This window comes from Patiria miniata, unplaced genomic scaffold (assembly GCF_015706575.1).
Source record: "Patiria miniata isolate m_02_andy unplaced genomic scaffold, ASM1570657v1 HiC_scaffold_22, whole genome shotgun sequence".
NCBI lineage: Eukaryota > Metazoa > Echinodermata > Asteroidea > Valvatida > Asterinidae > Patiria > Patiria miniata.
The window spans coordinates 1084631-1102905 of NW_024037061.1; the positions used below are offsets into that span (position 1 = coordinate 1084631).

The 18275-nt window shown below is 42.8% G+C and overlaps 3 protein-coding genes across 4 annotated transcripts; 1 reads left to right on the forward strand and 2 right to left on the reverse strand.

The window, feature by feature from the left end:
• Positions 1-109: 109 nt before the first annotated feature.
• Positions 110-6779, forward strand: LOC119730527 (monocarboxylate transporter 13-like). 2 transcript variants are annotated; one of them, XM_038203492.1, is made up of 4 exons: positions 110-495; positions 2848-2988; positions 3882-4673; positions 5617-6779. In XM_038203492.1, exons 1-4 carry the CDS (start codon positions 306-308, stop codon positions 5817-5819), a joined length of 1326 nt encoding a protein of 441 aa, XP_038059420.1. In that variant the 5' UTR covers positions 110-305; the 3' UTR covers positions 5820-6779. The 2 variants fall into 2 exon arrangements, with proteins under 2 accessions (XP_038059420.1, XP_038059421.1); XM_038203493.1 differs by lacking the exon at positions 2848-2988.
• Positions 6780-6906: 127 nt separating this feature from the next.
• On the reverse strand, positions 6907-8064 carry LOC119730607 (echinoidin-like). Its single transcript, XM_038203595.1, has 2 exons — positions 7782-8064; positions 6907-7133 (listed from the first exon to the last, which is right to left on the reverse strand). The coding sequence occupies exons 1-2, from the start codon at positions 8062-8064 to the stop codon at positions 6907-6909; spliced, it is 510 nt and encodes a 169-aa protein (XP_038059523.1).
• Positions 8065-10003: 1939 nt separating this feature from the next.
• On the reverse strand, positions 10004-18232 carry LOC119730532. Its single transcript, XM_038203501.1, has 10 exons — positions 18060-18232; positions 17195-17404; positions 16213-16478; positions 15398-15544; positions 14647-14867; positions 13606-13736; positions 13266-13350; positions 12614-12788; positions 11687-11844; positions 10004-10825 (listed from the first exon to the last, which is right to left on the reverse strand). The coding sequence occupies exons 2-10, from the start codon at positions 17358-17360 to the stop codon at positions 10531-10533; spliced, it is 1644 nt and encodes a 547-aa protein (XP_038059429.1). The 5' UTR covers positions 17361-17404; positions 18060-18232; the 3' UTR covers positions 10004-10530.
• Positions 18233-18275: the final 43 nt, after the last annotated feature.

Sequence of the window (18275 nt, forward strand, 5' to 3'; positions counted from 1 at the left end):
AATCCATGCGCATAAGCTGGATATATTATGCGAGTAAGGTTGCAACACCATTGTGTATTTGCGTTGTCTGGTCTCTCCAACGTTCCCTTTTTATATCACAAATTCACAATTAAAATCTTGCATTGGTCAACGAGTCACGACTTTTGTCCTTGGTGGAAAGAGTGCACATTGCAGGTCAGTTTGCGTAAAGGATATATCGTGCCTGTGACATGTAGTTATGTCACGATGGTCGTGCATTGAACTGAAGTGGATGCCAAACGCAAGACATGGTAGTGCACTGGTGAATCCTTCTGTCGTATTTTGACATGGGGAGATCGCAGGATGGCGGCTGGGCTTGGGTCGTGCTGCTCGGTGCACATGTCGGTACCATGCTGAGCAATGGCTATCTGCTAACACTCGGAGTATTCTACACAGAATGGAAGGAAGTGTTCGAGTTGTCTGCTACGAATGCAAGTTGGCTTGTCAGCATGCCCATGCTGGTGGCAAGCCCTTTGTGTAAGTACTTCTTGGTTGGGATGGATAGTTGTTTTGTTAGTTTGGGTACTGTAGGTTTATCAAGTTGTATATTTGCCTATGTTGCTTATAAAGGATTTAAGCTTGGCGTAGCGGTACTTAATTTCCTGTCTCCCACCGCTGTGACCCGGGTTCGATTCCTGCCTGAGCCAATATGTGGATTGGGTTTTCAGTCCCTATAAAATTGATTCTTTGGGTTTTCCTCTAAAATTAATATTCTGGGTTTTTTTCCTGCCTCTAAAGCTGATTTCCCATGATGGGAGACCAGTTGATTCCATAACAGGGCCTATTATGGAGCTGAATTGGCTGCAGTTGAAATAATATTTAAAAAAAATTATGTCCTGTTCTGTTGGATTGTTTTTAATTATAAACAAATATTCATAAATACCTCAGACAGTTTACGCATTCCTATTGGTCGAGAACCCGTCACGTGGCCGGTCTTAAACGGATGATAAAGACATGGCTAGCTGGTCTTAAACGCTTTTCCAGTGTCACATGAAATTTGGACTCCTATGAAATCCGGTGCCTTTTAACGTTTCATTGGCTGAACGTTCACTTTCCTCCCGTATGCATGCGCAATGTACTAGTGAATCAGTATTTCATGGTCCAAAATTCACACTTCACCAGCCCAGCTGCGTTTTGCGCGACATCGCGCAGTACGCGCGACGCGCACGCCAATGTCCCTATTAGGTAACGAGTTGTGGAGGGGCATTCCATATTATAGTCAGAGGGGTGTTTCTAAAAACATGATGTAAAATTGTTGAACAAAATGGTTGGCAACGTCTAGTTTTTGACATTTTTTTATATTGGACCGAAAAGGTAATTATGAATGGGAATAAATGTGTGTTCGGTCAGTATTAAACACTCTGTTTAAGACCGGTTTGAGTCTGGATGGGCGATAATTACCCTCGGCTTCGCCTCGGGTAATTATCGCCCATCCAGACTCAAACCGGTGTTAAACAGAGTGTTATAATACCTCCCAAACACACATTTATTCCCTAAATAATACACTTTAATCTATCAGGAGGGCTGTGTGGCATTCATGGGCGTCGCCAGGATTTTTTCCGGGGGGGGGGTGGGCAAAGCAGATTTTCCCCAAAATTCCTTAACTTTTTCATTATATTCTCAATTTATCATATTTCCGAGCGTGAGCAGTGGAGCATTTGCCCCCCCCCCCCACCCCCATCAAATTAACAGCAATATGGCTTCGGTCCTCATTTTCTTTTTTTCCCCCCTTTTCCCCCGTTTTCCGAAGGGGGGGGGGGGAGTGCCACTCTTGCGCCCCCCCCCCCCCTCTCGCGACGCCCATGGTGACACTCGTGCTCCCCCTTGGACAATAGGCCAGTTCGCTAACAAAATGAAAGGACCCTGTCCTTATCAAAGAGTTCGCTAATACTATTATTTGCACTGAAGAAGACAAGGTAATAGAGATTTGACTGCGACAAACAGTTGATAACGATCGACATACGTCGGTGGCATGGGTGGCTTGTGCGTATTAAAAGCGCTCGCCTCTCAGCAAGGTGACCACGGTTCGAATCCTGGCCGCGAATCACATGTGAGTAGAGTTGTGCGTTGGTTCTCTCCTGTACCATGAGGGTTTTTATCCGGGCTCTCCGGTTTTCCTCCCTCTGGAAAAATCAAACATTTTCGATCTCAGGCCGGCAGCCATAGGCGGCGCCTTTATGTGCCAGCGGCCCGTCCACGTTGTAGACGCGTCCTTCGCACAGCATACCAGCTGCGAGTAAGGATGATTAGCCTCCCAAATTATTTATTATTACGTAACAGACGAAAACTAAAGGCGGTTAAACTTAACGCTATATGGAAGGGCACAATTACGTAACAATGAGGTTAAACTATAAAGAAAGACGAAAATAGAAATCAATGTGATGATTTTAATCCCCTTTTTCAAATAAAAGCAAACTGGAAATAATTATGTAGGTCTTATGGTCTATCGGATCTATCTAATGGTCTATCCAGCTGCTGGCCATAGGTTGCGTCCTTGCGGGGCAAGCCACTTCATCCCCACTTGCCTCTCTCCACCTAGCTAGGAGTAGCGGCATTAGCTGGGGAGTAACCTAGGACTGGCATCCCATCCAGGGGGAATAGACATCAGTCGTTTCATGCCACTGAAATCGGAGATAAACGCCGGCCTGATTGGCCATTGGCTCGAGACATTACTTTACTATACATGTATCTATAACCCCCCTTTTCTTTATAATATGTTTCCATTGAGGAAATGAATCAGCGGTTTTAATGGAGGGAGCTGCATCCCTCCCGAAACAAATTGTTGCTCCACTGCTTTTGTTGATCACACAATTTTGTTATTTCGGTCAGGCTTTTTTGTCGGCGTTCTGGCGTCTCGGGTCGGCATACGCCGTGTGTCCATGCTCGGAGCAGCAGTCACTGGACTTGCAACGATACTGGGATCAAAAACCTCCCACATTGGCCAGCTCTACGTCTGCAATGGGTTGCTCGGTGAGTCAGTTTCAGCTGTATATATTTGGAGGGACGGGCTTTGAATTGACTGAGGGCTTGCTTAGAGCGCCCTCAATGTGGGCATGTTTCGTTAATTAAGTGACAATGAGAGTACAACGTGTCTGCTCATGCGCATTGCAGAGGAACAAAGACCTGTTGACAATGAGGGCGCTCTGCGCAGGAAGAGACTATAAAAATGTCCTTTGACCATAAATGTTTATGAATAGTGATAACAGTCTTAATGTCCTGATGTTTCACGTTTGCATAAGTCAAATCACAATTTCCTTGCAAGCCAAGTTACAGTAATAATTATAAAGATACAGATATGTCTTTGTCACAGCCCACTCACTTGTAATTGACTTGTGAACGCCGATCGGCTCCAACTCAGTTTTAAAGGCTCGTACGAACATTAGTTTCGGAGACAAAACTGCCGATTTAAAGTGAAAACCGATTGTTCAAAGTCAAGACATTATAACTGGTACCACATTTGATACCCTGCGAACTTAATCCGCCTGTAATAGTATCGCTCAGAATATAACAATCATTAATAGGGAAAGAAAGTATAGTATCCAGACGCCACTTCTTCGGTCATGTACCAAGTCTATGGAGAATTAAGAAACTTTTCTCTAAATAAGTATTTCCTAACAAAATTTGAAAGGTTTCTCAGTCCCAGATTCATGTCGTCTTAATTTTCAACATTTTTGCAATGACTGACCTTCATTGAGATGATATATGAAGGAAACAGAGGCGTCAGGTTGCAACATTCCTTCCACTAGTAGAACTTTGACGTCAGGTATACACTTACCGGCTGAATGAGAATCACGTCCGAAGTGTTGAACTTGAAGGTAACTTTTGAATTGGAAGACCAATTAACATTTTAAAACTTTGTTCAGGTGTTGGAGCTGTAATGACCGTATCGCCAAGCATGATCATGATCTCACACTACTTCAAGAGACGCTACGTATTGGCCAATGGGCTAGCTGTGCTTGGACTGAACGTTGGTCAGATGGTCTTCCCGCCCTTAATCCGTCTCCTGGTCGTCAGCTACGGGTGGAGGGGCGCCATGTTTATCATTGGAGCGTTGCAGTTGCACGGGGTTGCCGCTTGCGCCCTCTTCCGGCCGCTCAAGGCCAGCCTCAGTAAAACCCCTCAGCACGAAGACATTGGAACTAGTAATAAAGAAAGAACCAATTCAGCCAACGCTTTTCTAGAGTATCTTAGATGCTTCCAGATCTTCGCGAACGTCAAAGCGATGTTAGTTCTGATCTCCAACAGTTTGCACTCAATGGCGATAATGGTAAACCTTATTCATCTACCGGAGCGGTCGAGGGAAGCTGGCTGGTCGCGTGACCAGAGCGCCATGTTGGTTTTCGTCTACGGTCTGGTATCCGTAGTCACGCGCTCCACCCACGGTTGGTTCGTGGACAGGAACCACATTGGCTCCTTCAAGCTCCAGTTGCTGGTGATTCTCGGGGCGACTGTCACTTCTTCCTTGAACCCCGTGTCGGACAGCTACGTTTTCTTGGTCGGCTACACTGTCGTTTTGGGAGCTTTCCTCGGTGCATCCACTCCTCTGTTGATCGTGAACATGAAGAATGTTGCCAGTGCGTCGCAGGTGCCGGCTGCTCTGAGTTTGGTATGGGCTTCCATATACCTCTTCAATGGCATTGGATCGGTTGTTGCTGGTGAGTACGCATATTTTATAGGCCTACATTGTAATAACAGTTGAATGTTCACATGGTAAATTCCTCTATACGATTATCTCCTGACGATGGGCAGGGCGCATTGTTCGAAACATTCAGTTTCTGCCTTTTTAATCGTCACAACATCAATTTTATTCAATTCAATTCAATTCAATTTAATTCAATCAATTCAATTCAATTCTGTTTATTGTCTACGTTAAAAACATAGAAATTTGATGCCCACTGACAAATCTGATAACACACTTAAAAACCACACACTAATTCACAGATAACCAAACAATACAATTAAATACTAATGTACCACGTGTTTCTAAAAGAGAAAATCCACGTTAAACAGTATATGTTAATTCCCAATAAAAACTACTTTATCTTCATGATAGACCACAAGAAAAAGAGAAAAACAGGCTAAGAAGTATTAAAAAGAGATTTCTTGTAACATAGTGCATAAAATTAAGTTACCCTTATCTACGTGTTCACATTATGTTGAAGACCAAACTCCATCGAGTTTTTAAGCAGATATGCTTAGCATGTTTTGGGCCATGCAAAAATCACTGGGGATCGACCAGTCTTAAGCAGCATACATAGCATGGCATTCGGCTAGTAACCTGTATTTTCTAAACCAGTATATGTTCAACACATAACACATTACTGTGCTATTAAGCTCCAAGATATTGACCGCAAGTTATAATGCGCATGTGTGACGTTTAGACTTGAAAGACTTTTTATCTTGAAAGGCAAACATTTGGGAAAAAACACCCAATGGTGAATGTCCCAATACCACTTTTTCCACTGTCAAGATGATCAAGATCACAATTCTTCTCAGTCATTGAAGTCAATTTATTTTTCATTTGGTGTAATTTTGCTGCAAAAGAAAGGTGCGTACACGACCTATTGGTTACTTTCGAGTGTTGTTTTGCATTTTCAGGTAAGATCTACGACGCCACTGGGAATTACGTAGCGCCTTTCCTGACGAGTGGTGCGATGTTTCTGTCCGCGTTTCTCGTTTTTGCTATAGTGACATTCATGAAGCGGAGAGAAGACAGGACGCAAGACAAAAACAAGATGAACACCTCGGGCGCTTTACGGTACCATACTGCGGCCGACGGCTTGGAGGAAAATAGTCTCTGATTACTTTGATGAAGAATATGTGGTGTAACTATTTAAGTGCATTTGTCTTCAAGCAAAATTGAAACCTGGATCCTGATTGGTCGATCTATGCATGGCAACGGCAGTGTGATATCCCATCTTGCGTGGTCCATAGTGCACTTCGCGAGTCGCCTTGTGGCACATGGGACACAAGTTCACACAACGGACTATTGTTCCCGGTTCCCGTCGCGCTCGTGGGACAACCACTAGGGCCAACCCTTCACAAAGCAAATTTGAATCCTCAATCAAGATACTGCAACAGAATGCAAGTCCCGCTTGATAGGTATGAGGTTTTACCTCTCACGTACATGTAGGCCAGTGCCTGTGTGCTCATAAGGAGAACCATCAATCTAACTATAAATCACAACGCACTCTGATCGCCTAAATCCACACACTAACTCACAGATATCCAAGACAATACAATAAAATACTAATGTACCACGTGTTTCTAAAAAGAAAAATCCACGTTACACAGTATATGTAAATTCCCAATAAAAACTACTGTATCGCGTTGCGTTTGTATTAGTCTCTTAATACACTAACATCCGTCTTGTAACAAATCCATCGCGAGACTGGCAATCGGGCGGCCATTGGAGCAAAGACTATTTGCACCGAGCGATTACGGTCACTGTCTACTGGTAGTCTCTGCTCAATTCGCCTCGTGGCTCCGCTTTGCCGTGTGGCTCCACTTCGCCGGGACATAGTCTACTATACTACTTGTTCCATTAGGAAACAGTTTACAAAATTTGTTTATTAATGCAGTGTCTTATTGTTTGCATTATTATGTTACTGAGTAAAATAAAGCATTCTTTGGATAACAAGTTTCAAACGGTTTGGTATTATAAAGCCTTTGTTTACTTGTTTTAAATTTTATTTTTTGGTTACTAAAACATTCAAGATTCAGAATTTATTGTCATCTGTATAAACATACATAGAAATTTAGTCTTGCGAGCATTAAAAATTCATTAAGTGCCCCCAATATATGTCCCCGTGCAAATTGGACCTTTGTTCGGCCTGTCGGCCTCTGATACGTGGTGCAATCATTATCGGACTATGTATATGTCCAGGTTTACTTGCCAGAGCATGCCCTGGTGACAAACTTCTTCTTGTCGAAGACGGGCATCTTGCACATGAAGCCGCGGCGTAGGGTCTTACTGTCGCCATTGGTGTCGTTCCATTCTCTGGTAGAGCTCATCTCCGCCTGGTCCTCACTCCTACCAGACCCTCCGTCGTCTGGGCTGCCTGATCTCCAGTTTTTGTACGGAGTGGGGCTACCGTCTGTCCAGACAAATGTTCCTTCGGGTTTTGTAAACAAATAATACAAATATAACAATGGAGCTATACACCACGTCTCCTATCGTAATAAAAGTGTGTGATTGGCCGGTTTTAAACAAGTCCGTTTAAGACTGGAATAGACGCTGCTAATATAACAGCCTGAGCCGAAGGCGAGGGGTATCATTGGCGACTATAGCCCCCAGTCGGCCTTAAATGGACTTGTTAAATACCGGCCAAGCACATATGTATTCCAATTCATAATACCTTTTTGGTCTAAGAATAGTCAAAACAAGTCAACAATTATAACTTTCCAAAGCTTTTGTTCAACAATTTTAGTCAATGTTTTTGAGCTCGTTTTGTAGATCGTTTTGATAGATTTCATGCAAGACTTTCATGCAAGACGGCCAGAGGTTATTGCGCACTCGCTCTTGTTTACAGTCAAAATGACTCGCTTTCTTCACGGTTTGTCTCCTTCAACTGCACAACCAATTTCCAGCATGTAGGCCTATGATTGGGTGCGTCTGTAGTCACTTGGTCCGTTTGTTGGTCTTTTAAAATTCATAATTGAAAAGTTTACCGGAAATATGACATATTTTATGTTACGTTTAAATTAAATGACGTACTGCGCTTGTGAGTATGGAAATTAAAGTTCTATAACTTGAATCTTACCTTCATTCTGGGTATCGGTGAAACCAATCCAAAAGTTTCCACGCATGCCGGCCATCGTGGCTATGTCCAAGATGAAATCGTTCTCATCTTGGTCCTGCACTGAAGCTAGGTGGCCCGTCCCGTTTAGGGTGGAGAACCCCTGGCAGTACGCCTCAGCTTCATGGAACGTAACCGACAGCTTACTACGGGGCACGAACTTGTAGCAGTGATCTCTGAACTGAACCCAGCCCGGCTCACATTGGCCGATAAAGCACCCGCACGCTGCGGTGCATGACGCCACCATCACCGCAAGAATTAAATTTCCCTTCATGGTCAAAATGAAATATGACGATGCTTTCGTGTGAATTGCTTATCAAGTTTGGTGTTTTGAAATCAGATTAAGAACTAGTAGTTTGATTTAGAACTGAGATCAGGCCGATAGTTGTACTGCCTTGACTCAGTCTCACTCGAACACGTAGGTAGATCTTTGCTAAATAGCAAGCAGACGGGAACCATTTGCGAAATAGGCCTCGTATAAAAACAAAATCAATTGTCATATGAGACCAGCAATATTACGCTGCTTGCCTGTTTGTTATCACAGCGCTACCGAGACAGGGAACCAATATATTTTACCATGGAAACAAATTTACGTCGTACGTGTAATTCAGCGTTCGCACAACAGAAACATGTTTGGACTGCATCGATTTCTTTTCACTATTTAACAATCACAACGGCCTACAAACATTATGCCAGAAATTGAAGGTTAATAAATGTCCAATAAGGAATTGCTTGTCCATAGACCGACTTCGCTTAGGCCTATGCATATTGAAAAAAATTATATTGGGCCTGTTTCAAGAGTATTGTTGTCTAATGGTGTTTCCAAACGGTTGCATCACTATTTTGGATGGTGGAATGCATGTGCTTCCGTCAATCGGCCGGTAGAAATTATTTTAATATCACGTCATTGGGCTGCGCTGAAGACAACCGCATTAATGCGGTTTGCTGCGTTTTTACTCATGTTGGTTAAAATATTATACTTTTGGCATATTACATTTAAGTCATATGCATTTCAGTTTGGTTCAAACAGTCTTGGGGTTGATACAATATATATTCATCCACTGCAATCGAACGACCTTTGGCACCTAACGCACCGCTAGAGGGCGTTATACCTGCTGGAGGAGGGGCCCAATCAAAATGTTTAATACCGATGCCACTGAAAGGCTTTAGTATTTTCATGGTTTCACGTGTGAAAACTATTCGCAGCGTGACAACACATCCCTTTCCCAGCTAAAAAACACTTAACTGAAGACGGATATAACCTCACAAAACGCAAGAAAGTCACGACGATGTCTCTTTAAACGTCAACAGTTAAGTTGGCGTTGCGATTAACAAATTACTTCGATTGAAAAATGTCTCAGTTAAAAGGGCAATGTCCGATTTTGTGCGGAACTTAAAGAGGGCAATGGATATGTATCGCTAGAGGCGCAAATAAACCTGTTGTGTATTCATTTTTAGTAAATTAAAATAAACAAAGAATAGAGACACCTCCAACATGTAGAAATCTATTACATTTCTCCTGGATTTTGATCCGTTTTTGTTTATTCGGCACAAACAGTACACTCGCCTTTTAAAGGCAAAAATCTTATGTCATTTAAAGAAAATAAAGGTATATTATTTATGTTTACAAAACAGATGACCTTACTAATGATATTGCATATGTAGTAACGACTTTCTTTTTAATAACTTCATAATATTGCCTAGGTTTAACTTACAGAAAAAAATAGGGCTTTCCATGACCAATTCCTATGCTGTTTTGGCTTCATAGGAACCAATTTATAATACACTAGCCAGTCATCATGCTAAAATAAATACTGCGCTTCATCACATATGAGTTGTGCAGGACTTGCCTTTGTTCTTGGAAAATTATCTTTCCATGAAAAAAACAACAAAAAATTCCACGACTTTTCGATGACTTTCCACGATAACTTTAAAGGGTTCATTAAATGAAGCTGAAGAAAATATTTTGTGTAACTTTCTACTCCTTTTAAATGTTTGAAAAATATTTTACATCCCTTTTTGGTTAATTTTATTCAAAAGTGAAATTTTTTTAAACTTTTAAAATTTTCCATGTTTTTCCGGACAAACGAGGGCGCTGTTGCTGTGATGTCATTTCAGGACGACACTGTTCACTTAAGGGTTTTCTGTTCAAACTGTGAACCAAAAAAATTGATAATTGAAAATATTTGTGAGAAAAGTTTGCTCACTGGCCTACTGCCATGTACTTACATTACAAATCACCAAATAAAAGAAAATTTAGGACAGTGAAATATCCAAAAATCTGGAACTTTTGGTGCTGAAATAGCTGTCATATTGAGGTTCCTAACTGAAATGACATCACACATTTGCCCATGAAAATGGAAATTTGCCTTAGCATAAAAAAGGGCACCTAAATTCCCTTGAAAATGGCACTAACGGAAATTGAAACTTGGATCAAATGGTGCACAAAGGTGTATGTCCAAGGATTGCATTAAAAAAATTACATTGCATATGGGCCCTTTCAATATTCCACAATTTTTTCCATGATTTTCCATGATAGCTTTAAATTCCATGATTTTTCCATGGGTTTCCATGATAGCTTTAAATTCCATGATTTTTCCATGGGTTTCCATGATAACTTTAAATGCCATGATTTTTTCCAGGACTTTTCCATGACTGTATGGAACCCTGTATACAGTCTTTATAGGATGAGACTTCATTCTGTATTCAATCCTCAGACCACCAACTTCTCCATAGCTTGCTTCAGCCCCTCATCCCGGATTTCGGCTTCGATAGCCTGGACGTTGGCGTTGAAGTCCTGGCTTTCCATGGAGAGGAGTCCAAGTAGTTTGTTGAGCTTGAGCAGATCGGGGCGCTGCTCGTCCAAGCGGAACTGAATCGGCCGGAAGCCTCTGGCCTGGAGCTTCCGAACCATCTTGCCGGTGGAGTGCTGCTGCTTCAGGAAGGAGACGAAGACCAACTTGGCCGGGTAGACTTCCCTGTGGTACTTCTCAAACACATCGTCGAAACTGGAGAAGCAAAACGGAAGAGCAAAAGTGGTTACTTTGACAACAAGTTTGGGGGTTCGTGTGGTCTAGCCACAGGATTCATGATCGTGAAGTTGTGGGTTCGAGCCCCGCCATGGTCATGCGTGTTGTGCCCTTGAGTAAGGCGCTTTACCTCAATTACTCCTCTCGACCCAGGTGTTAAATGGGTACCTGCATTATTCAATGTTGGGAAGGTAACAGACTGGCTGTGGAGATCCCCCTACAGCAGCATATGAGTCTGGCCCAATCGCTTCGAAAGAGAGATGGGCACTCCGTTCCTGTGCACACAGGTTCGTCCCCTTTACCTTGGGGATCTGTATTTCTGCTGGTCTACATCAGGTGTAAGTGCTTCTAGCAGCTTTCCCAGTTAGGGCCTGTAAACTCGGAAAGATTACAGTACTTCTAGTGGTACACTCTTATCTTGTTAATCCCTTTGTCAACAAACTATCAGATACTGCTGCTAATCCCCTGCACTTGTCAATATCAGCTGTGTGACAGCACGTGGCTTTATTACACTAATTGTTAGGGATTATAAAGCCACTCTTTGAACAAAGGATTAAGATAGATTAGAGGGCTGGCCAGTTTACAGTTAGATTGGCTGTTTTCTCTCAGAAGTGTCTAGTGGCGGTTACTCGCAATGAAGTGTCTCTTTGTGCCTATTGATATTTCACAAGTTACTCACTCAAACATAAGCGAATAACATGGTGTAGCCCCTTTCACCTGTGCTGAAGTATTGACCCTGACAAGCCTAGCCAAACACCCACCCCTCTGACAAGAACCGCAGGGTTGAATTGAACAACAACAGCACAAGGTACAACAGCGTCTTGTTTCTCTGAAACTTACTACTTTGCCATGTGGTTGATCATGAGGGGATCATTCTCTTCCTCGTCGGTGACAACGATGAAAGTCTTGACCACTTTCTTGGCCTGGTAATAAGGATACAGGCTGGCAGCAGGGGCCGTGCCTCCTACGGCAGTCATTGTTGTGGCCAGATGAAGCGCCTGAAGAAAAATTATAACAAAAAGCTTTATTTTAAAATTTCTTTTGATAGTGAAACAAGGGGATTCTCTAAAAATGTCCTTAATCTTATCCTGCTTAATGCAACGGAAAACAAAAGTGGTAAAAATTGCTGCATACTACTGCACTTAACAGTCAACTTAAGTCCCACACTTGGTTGCATCTTGTTGCATTTAGCATGGTAACTGCATAGTGCCACGTCAATACAACAAAATCCACTGTTGCATCTTGTTGCATTTAGCATGGGAACTGCATAGTGCCCCAGCCATACAACAGAATCCACTGTTGCATCTTGTTGCATTTAGCATGGTAACTGCATAGTGCCAAGATGATATAACAGAATCCACCGTTGCATCTTGTTGCATTTAGCATGGTTACTGCATAGTGCCATGGGGATACAACAGAATCCACTGTTGCATCTTGTTGCATTTAGCATGGTAACTGCATAGTGCCACGGGGATACAACAGAATCCAATGTTGCATCTTGTTGCATTTAGCATGGTAACTGCATAGTGCGAAGGCGATACAACAGAATCTACTGCTGCCTCTTGTTGCATTTAACTGATGCATCACTGGTTACCAAAAGCATCAAGCATCATTATACATAGCAGGGAGCAACACGTTAACAAAGTTGCCATAAGTGTGCTATCGTCAGAAATGTCATGAACTTTTAACGATTAGTTGTTTATAGTCTTCACCCGAACTTGCTTGTAGTGAGATTTATTACGGCTTTGTCTAACAACCAAACTTTACCTCCTCAACAGTCCTTGGCAAGTGCGGAGGCGTGTGGTTGGAACGATTGAAGAAGCATAGCTCTGCCTTGGAGATGGCACACAGCAGGCTGGCGATGATGGTACTGGTCTGCACCGCCACACTCATGGACTGCGAACGGTCTCCGATCACGACCACAGGTGCATCAATTGTAACACTGCAAGGATGTCAAGAAAGGAGAAATGATGAAGAACAGATGAAGAGGATTCTGTGATGACCAAACGTTAAGAATGTGCTGGTTTATTTTGGTTTCAACTCTGCACAAGTATCTCCTCCTGAAGATGGACGGAGCACACTGTCTGAAACGTTGAGTTCTACACTCAACCAACCAGTTCTTTTCAGAACCAGACTTCTTCCAAGAAGAGTTACTTTCCACATGGTGCTACCTGCAATCTTTCTACTTTAAGTATCTCCTCACCGCTGCAAAGACAGAGAGACGTGACGGCATATTATTGCTACCTTGCCTTTCTGGAACCCCCACAAAGACAGTCCAGATTTTGATGCATTTGATACAAAATTAGTTGGGAAATCTCTAAGCCAAAAAATGCCAAACTTGTCCAACTGCCACCAACAGTAACAAAACATCCCAAATATCCTCAATTAAAGTGTGACAGAATGCTGATCAAAAACTTACTTAATCTCTGACAGCCTGTGCTCTGCAATCGGTAGAAGGATCTGATAGAACTCGGCAATGGTCTTCTTCTGAGTTGCCATCATTTCTATAATCAGAAAAAAAAAAAGAGAACGGAAAATCATAACTTGCATCTGGTGACACATCAATGGTGTTTTCTAATGTTTTTTTTTAATCGTACAGCTCAGGCTATGCAGCTGTATCTCCACCTGTTAGATCTAAGATCATCTGCCACCAATTTTATGGCGCACAGATGCTTACTTAGTATAAAAAAAACCCCAATTTCTGACAAGACAGCCCTTTCGTGAAAGTAGCGGCACTCTGAACAAGATTTGTGTCTCACCCTCTCTCATGACCTTGATGATAAGAAGACGCTCCATGAGTTTCCCGTAGGGAAGATTCACTGGTTCGCCTGCCATGATTCTGTGCATGATCACTGCGTCGACAGCGGGGCAGCTCAGATCTTCATAGTACCTATAAAATCAAGAGACAATTTCTAATCACCTTTTGATGGGAAGGCACGGAAAATATAAAAATGTTCACGCAAATGTTTTCACATCGGACAAAGTTTCATCGCGAAAGGATTCAACGTACAAGTCATTAAGCTGTAACAGATCGGAACTGGCTAGCTGAGTATACGGTGACTTAAAGGTCCATTACACTTGTAATCGAGGGGTCACAATGAAACAGTTGTTGACGTCATGAAATTTGTTCCGCTTTTGCTTTCGCGTGAAGTACAAACTGGTCTTAACCCTTTCATTACCACATTGTTTATTGACTTAGCTCTCCCCAGGACCAAATTGTTTGCTCAGTTGTGCGGAATTCACTAGAGCATGAAAAAATGACCACAAGTTGAAAACTCACTTTTTTCCAACCCAGATTTTCACTGCCAACGAGTGATTAAAATCGTGGGTGTTTTGTGTAAAGTTTGTTCCTTGAACCTTACTCGTTTATGTGATGTAAAAATAAAGTCAAAATGTGCAAATAATACGAAAGTTATGCCTTTTTGTTCATCTGGCCCCATTTATCAAACTGCAAGCCATTTCACCACATGACCAAATGGCACTCCATACCTCAAGTTGTGCGTGGATACTTCTGAAGCAGTTTTTTTAAGAAGCTTTGTAATGGTGACACCAGAATAAACTACACCATTAGAACGATCCGATGTTGATGTATGGGCGGCCAAACACACCAACATGCCGCCTTTCTGAGAAGTAGTGAATAAATCTGTGTTGAGGGTGTACTTTGTGTGGTTTCCTGATTGACTAAAGTCGCCTATGGTGAGCAGCAGGGGGCAGTTCCTTGTCAACAAAAGTTGCCCCTGGTAAGGAAAGGGTTAAAGCTTATTCATTTTTCTTTAAATAGCTGGTCCTCTTAGACTCACCATAGCACTGTGTCCAACTTCTCCTTCCCACTAATCAGCTCCTTGGATTCCTCGGTCAGCACCTGCTTGAACCGCTTGACATGTGCGTACGGGATGTCGTACAGCCGCAGCAAGTTGTTGACGTTGCGTTCGCTGAGGTTACTGCAGTTGTACACGGTCGAGTCATAGGGGGCGCTCTTACCGTAGCAGTACGGCAGGAACCAGGGCACGCTGGGGAAGTCCTGAGAAGATTTTCAATAAGCGTGGAATGGTTCATGCAATAGCAGTCGTATGCATCCAGAGACAACTTTGATGAAAGAAACTCCCTCATTCTACAGAGTGGTCGAAAAAACCGCAGCCCAATTTCTGGGCTCTATTTACCATTACTAGTGAAAAATCCTTGCTTACTTTAGCAGAAAATTCCGTGCTTACGGTAAGCGCATTACAAGGAAAAGCAAGGAATCATGCGCATGCGTACATCCGGTAACTAAGGATTCTGTGCTTAAAAGGGTTACTATGCTAGCGCGGTTAGCACAAACTGGTGATCATAAGTGCCGAATTCTGTGGTAAGAGGAACCATGAAGTTAGGCCCAGAGGTAGCGGGCATCGCTAGAGGAGGAGGGGTGGTGTCAGTAAAATCGTCCCGTCGGCAAAAATTGAGTGTCCGTTAGCATATATTACACGATGAAGACCGCCACCTATACTTGATTGTCCTATGGGGGGTGGGTGGGGGGGGGGGGGGGGTGGGGGGTGGGGGTGGGGGGAATCTCACCTTGCAAGGATTGAAGTGCACAAGGTCAGCTAGCTTCTGCCATGGCTCCTTGGGCATGTGCAGGGCAAAGAACTCCAGATCACGAGTGGCAACGCTAGTCATCCAGCGCTTGATACGACGCACCACCGCACCGCTCAATGACCCAGCCTGAAAAAACAAAGACAGGCTCTTTATCAATCGGGATTAGCATGTAAACTGTTCACTTTCTATTTGTACGTTTTGACTTTTGTCGCATTTAACCACTTTGCGCCGGGATTATTTTGGCTGAAAATTTTGATTTTTGCAAAAGGCAAGATTTTCCTCCCAACTTCTGATATACAGCTTAACGCCACAAACACTGACGCATGAGTTGTTTCAACATTATTTGTACGATCTTTCCTGCTGAAACCTCATATGTTTCAATACTCTGAGCTTTGCAGGCCATGCACAGTGGCCAATTCAAGATCAACACACGGTCCACCTCCACAGACTTCACGGACTTTGTGTGTGTACAAGAGACATGAGGGATAAGCATTTTTAGATGTCACCCAGAGGCGAGTCAACGCAATCTTGACGTTTTAAACCGTCCGCCGTGCCTGTGTATGAAAACAGCCAGTGCCTGTTATCACGTTCTCCGATGCAATCTTGTTAAATGCATGTCTAAGTAACACCGCAAGTTTGTACTTTTGCACAAGTCACTGACTATAATGCACCGCAAACATTTGTGAAATTTGTCCTACATGTAACTTAAGCGTACAATCTATACATCAAAATTCCTGGAACAAATAAACAAGAGATTTGACTTGACACAAATTTCTGGGAAGAATTCAACCGACCTTGGGCTTGTTGCTCGTCAGGTTCTTAATCACAGACTTGATCTTGCCCACCGCCTGGTTCTGCTTGCGCGGCAGTTTCTTGGGGTGCATCTGCAGACGCTTCAGCTTGCGTTCCCACTCCCGGATCCTGCGGCTCGTATCCAGCAAGGTTGCTGCCTTGAGGACCTCCACCAGGCCGAACTCGTTGGAGTTATGACCGAGCAGGGAGTTGGCAAGTTCATTGTCACTGTGGGCCCAGGCTGCTGCCAGGGCATGAACCTTTGAGGCTGTAAAAGTATGCATAGACATATTGAAAAAAAACTTGTTTTACTTAATTTTAATGAGTCAACTCTGAGGAGAGAAGTTTATCCTCCTGTGGTCTTATAAACAAATTTCAATGCGAATAGACTGATTTGGTGTTCATTTCCGCAGGTATATGTAGTATGAACGCACTTCGCGATTCTATAAAGGGGCACTGCGTTCTAAAATCTCCGAAAAGGAAACCAACCTTATGTCTTACCACTCCCGAGAGAAAAACAAAACAAAAACGGTTGTTCACAACGGAGTACGCATACGTTTTTCTTGTCATTCTATTCAAAGTACGATACACCTTGTGTGTGTGTCACATTAATATTACACACAGCACATTAGACGTCCGCAAAAGGCGAACCCTTTTCAGCTGAATTCACAACTATCACAAATAGCCCAACTTTTTCGGGTCGCAAAAGTGGACCCCAATGTCGTTCTCGTGAGAAACATAAAAAAACGCCCAGTTTTGAAAGGATGGTTATGTGGACGTTTACATATCTTACTTTTGAATGTTCTTTCCGATTTAACATCATTTCGTTCGAAATGCATTTTGTAGCCTTTTTAATTAGGCGCTTTCCAGAATGCAGTGTCCCTTTAACCAATACACGAACTGGTTTTTAATACTGTTGGTTCCACTGCAAAAATGTCTTCTAATCTAATTTTGTTCGCCGAAGTACTTTCATTTTGGCCCTACCATGAGATATTTCAGTGCCAGTTCTCTGCAGCATGGTCAGGACAGCAGCGTACTTGATCCGGTTCTTCGCCATGGCGTCATAGTGGCGCTGGAAGGTGCTGTCTTCAAGGAAGAGCTTACGCCCCCTTCCACGCTGCTTGTCCCCTCCCCTTGAAGTGGGCGGCATTTTTACTGCTTGATTGTCTCGACTTTGTATTTCAGTGAATCATCCTACAAAAGAAAGAGAAAAAGAAAGAAAGAAAAAAAACCGTGTTAACAAATAAATTGTCCCGCCCCTGTGTTAAGACTGTTTGATACCACACAGCAATTTTGGGCCCTAATTATACAGAACGCACAAATGTGTCCGGCAAATTATATTTCAGAGTTTACTTTCATCTATGATTGTGTGGTGCAGGGCCCTGTTCCTAGTAATATAACTTATATAATTTATAAGGGAACACAAAATTCACTTTTAAGGTAATTGACTTTAATACCAAACTAGTTAGCGACATAACAAACCAACAGGTGTGCTATGGATAGAGGGCAGGGTTTTTTTTGGGGGGGGGGGAAAATTGGGGGGTAAAGCGAGGATGAAGATGACAAAATTCACAAAAGGCAACACAAAACTGGTGATCACCGGTAAAGCGAGGATGAAGATTGAAGATGACAAAATTCACAAAAGACAGCACTATTTGAACAGATAGAAATTAGAACTAGGCCTCATTTGATCAAGACAAAAAAGGGACCAGTCACTTCACAATCCACATAATATAACACAGGTTGACATGGTTGAGTACTGATTTAGAGTATACGCTGCAGTTATTTCGTGATAATTTCATACCGAGCAAAAGTCCAAACTAAAGTAGGCCTATTTGACAATACTCACGTCTAACTCTAAAATCAGTCCATGACCAGCTCGTTGTTAGCGTCACCTTGTCATCTTTACAGTGTCATATCCAGAAGGAAATGAGATTTGCTCGGGAAATGACGAAGATTTATAAGGAAACAACACACCGACACAGACTTGGAGCTTGACAGTTCAGTGACACAACGTTGTGCAATCATAACATTGCACAAACAAACGAATCGATAGCGTATCATC

What these genes read in the sequence shown, in the direction of transcription:
- LOC119730527 (XM_038203492.1), top strand. Translation starts at nt 306, where the DNA reads ATGGGGAGATCGCAGGATGGCGGCTGGGCTTGGGTCGTGCTGCTCGGT. An exon ending in CGTCTGCAATGGGTTGCTCG is followed by an intron (nt 2,989 to 3,881) that starts GTGAGTCAGTTT and finishes AACTTTGTTCAG; the next exon opens with GTGTTGGAGCTGTAATGACC. An exon ending in CATTGGATCGGTTGTTGCTG is followed by an intron (nt 4,674 to 5,616) that starts GTGAGTACGCAT and finishes TTGCATTTTCAG; the next exon opens with GTAAGATCTACGACGCCACT.
- LOC119730607 (XM_038203595.1), bottom strand. Translation starts at nt 8,064, where the DNA reads ATGGTGGCGTCATGCACCGCAGCGTGCGGGTGCTTTATCGGCCAATGT. An exon ending in CACCGATACCCAGAATGAAG is followed by an intron (nt 7,134 to 7,781) that starts GTAAGATTCAAG and finishes CAAAACCCGAAG; the next exon opens with GAACATTTGTCTGGACAGAC.
- LOC119730532 (XM_038203501.1), bottom strand. Translation starts at nt 17,360, where the DNA reads ATGCCGCCCACTTCAAGGGGAGGGGACAAGCAGCGTGGAAGGGGGCGT. An exon ending in CATCAAGGTCATGAGAGAGG is followed by an intron (nt 13,351 to 13,605) that starts GTGAGACACAAA and finishes TTCTGATTATAG; the next exon opens with AAATGATGGCAACTCAGAAG. An exon ending in CACAGGCTGTCAGAGATTAA is followed by an intron (nt 12,789 to 13,265) that starts GTAAGTTTTTGA and finishes ACATCCTTGCAG; the next exon opens with TGTTACAATTGATGCACCTG.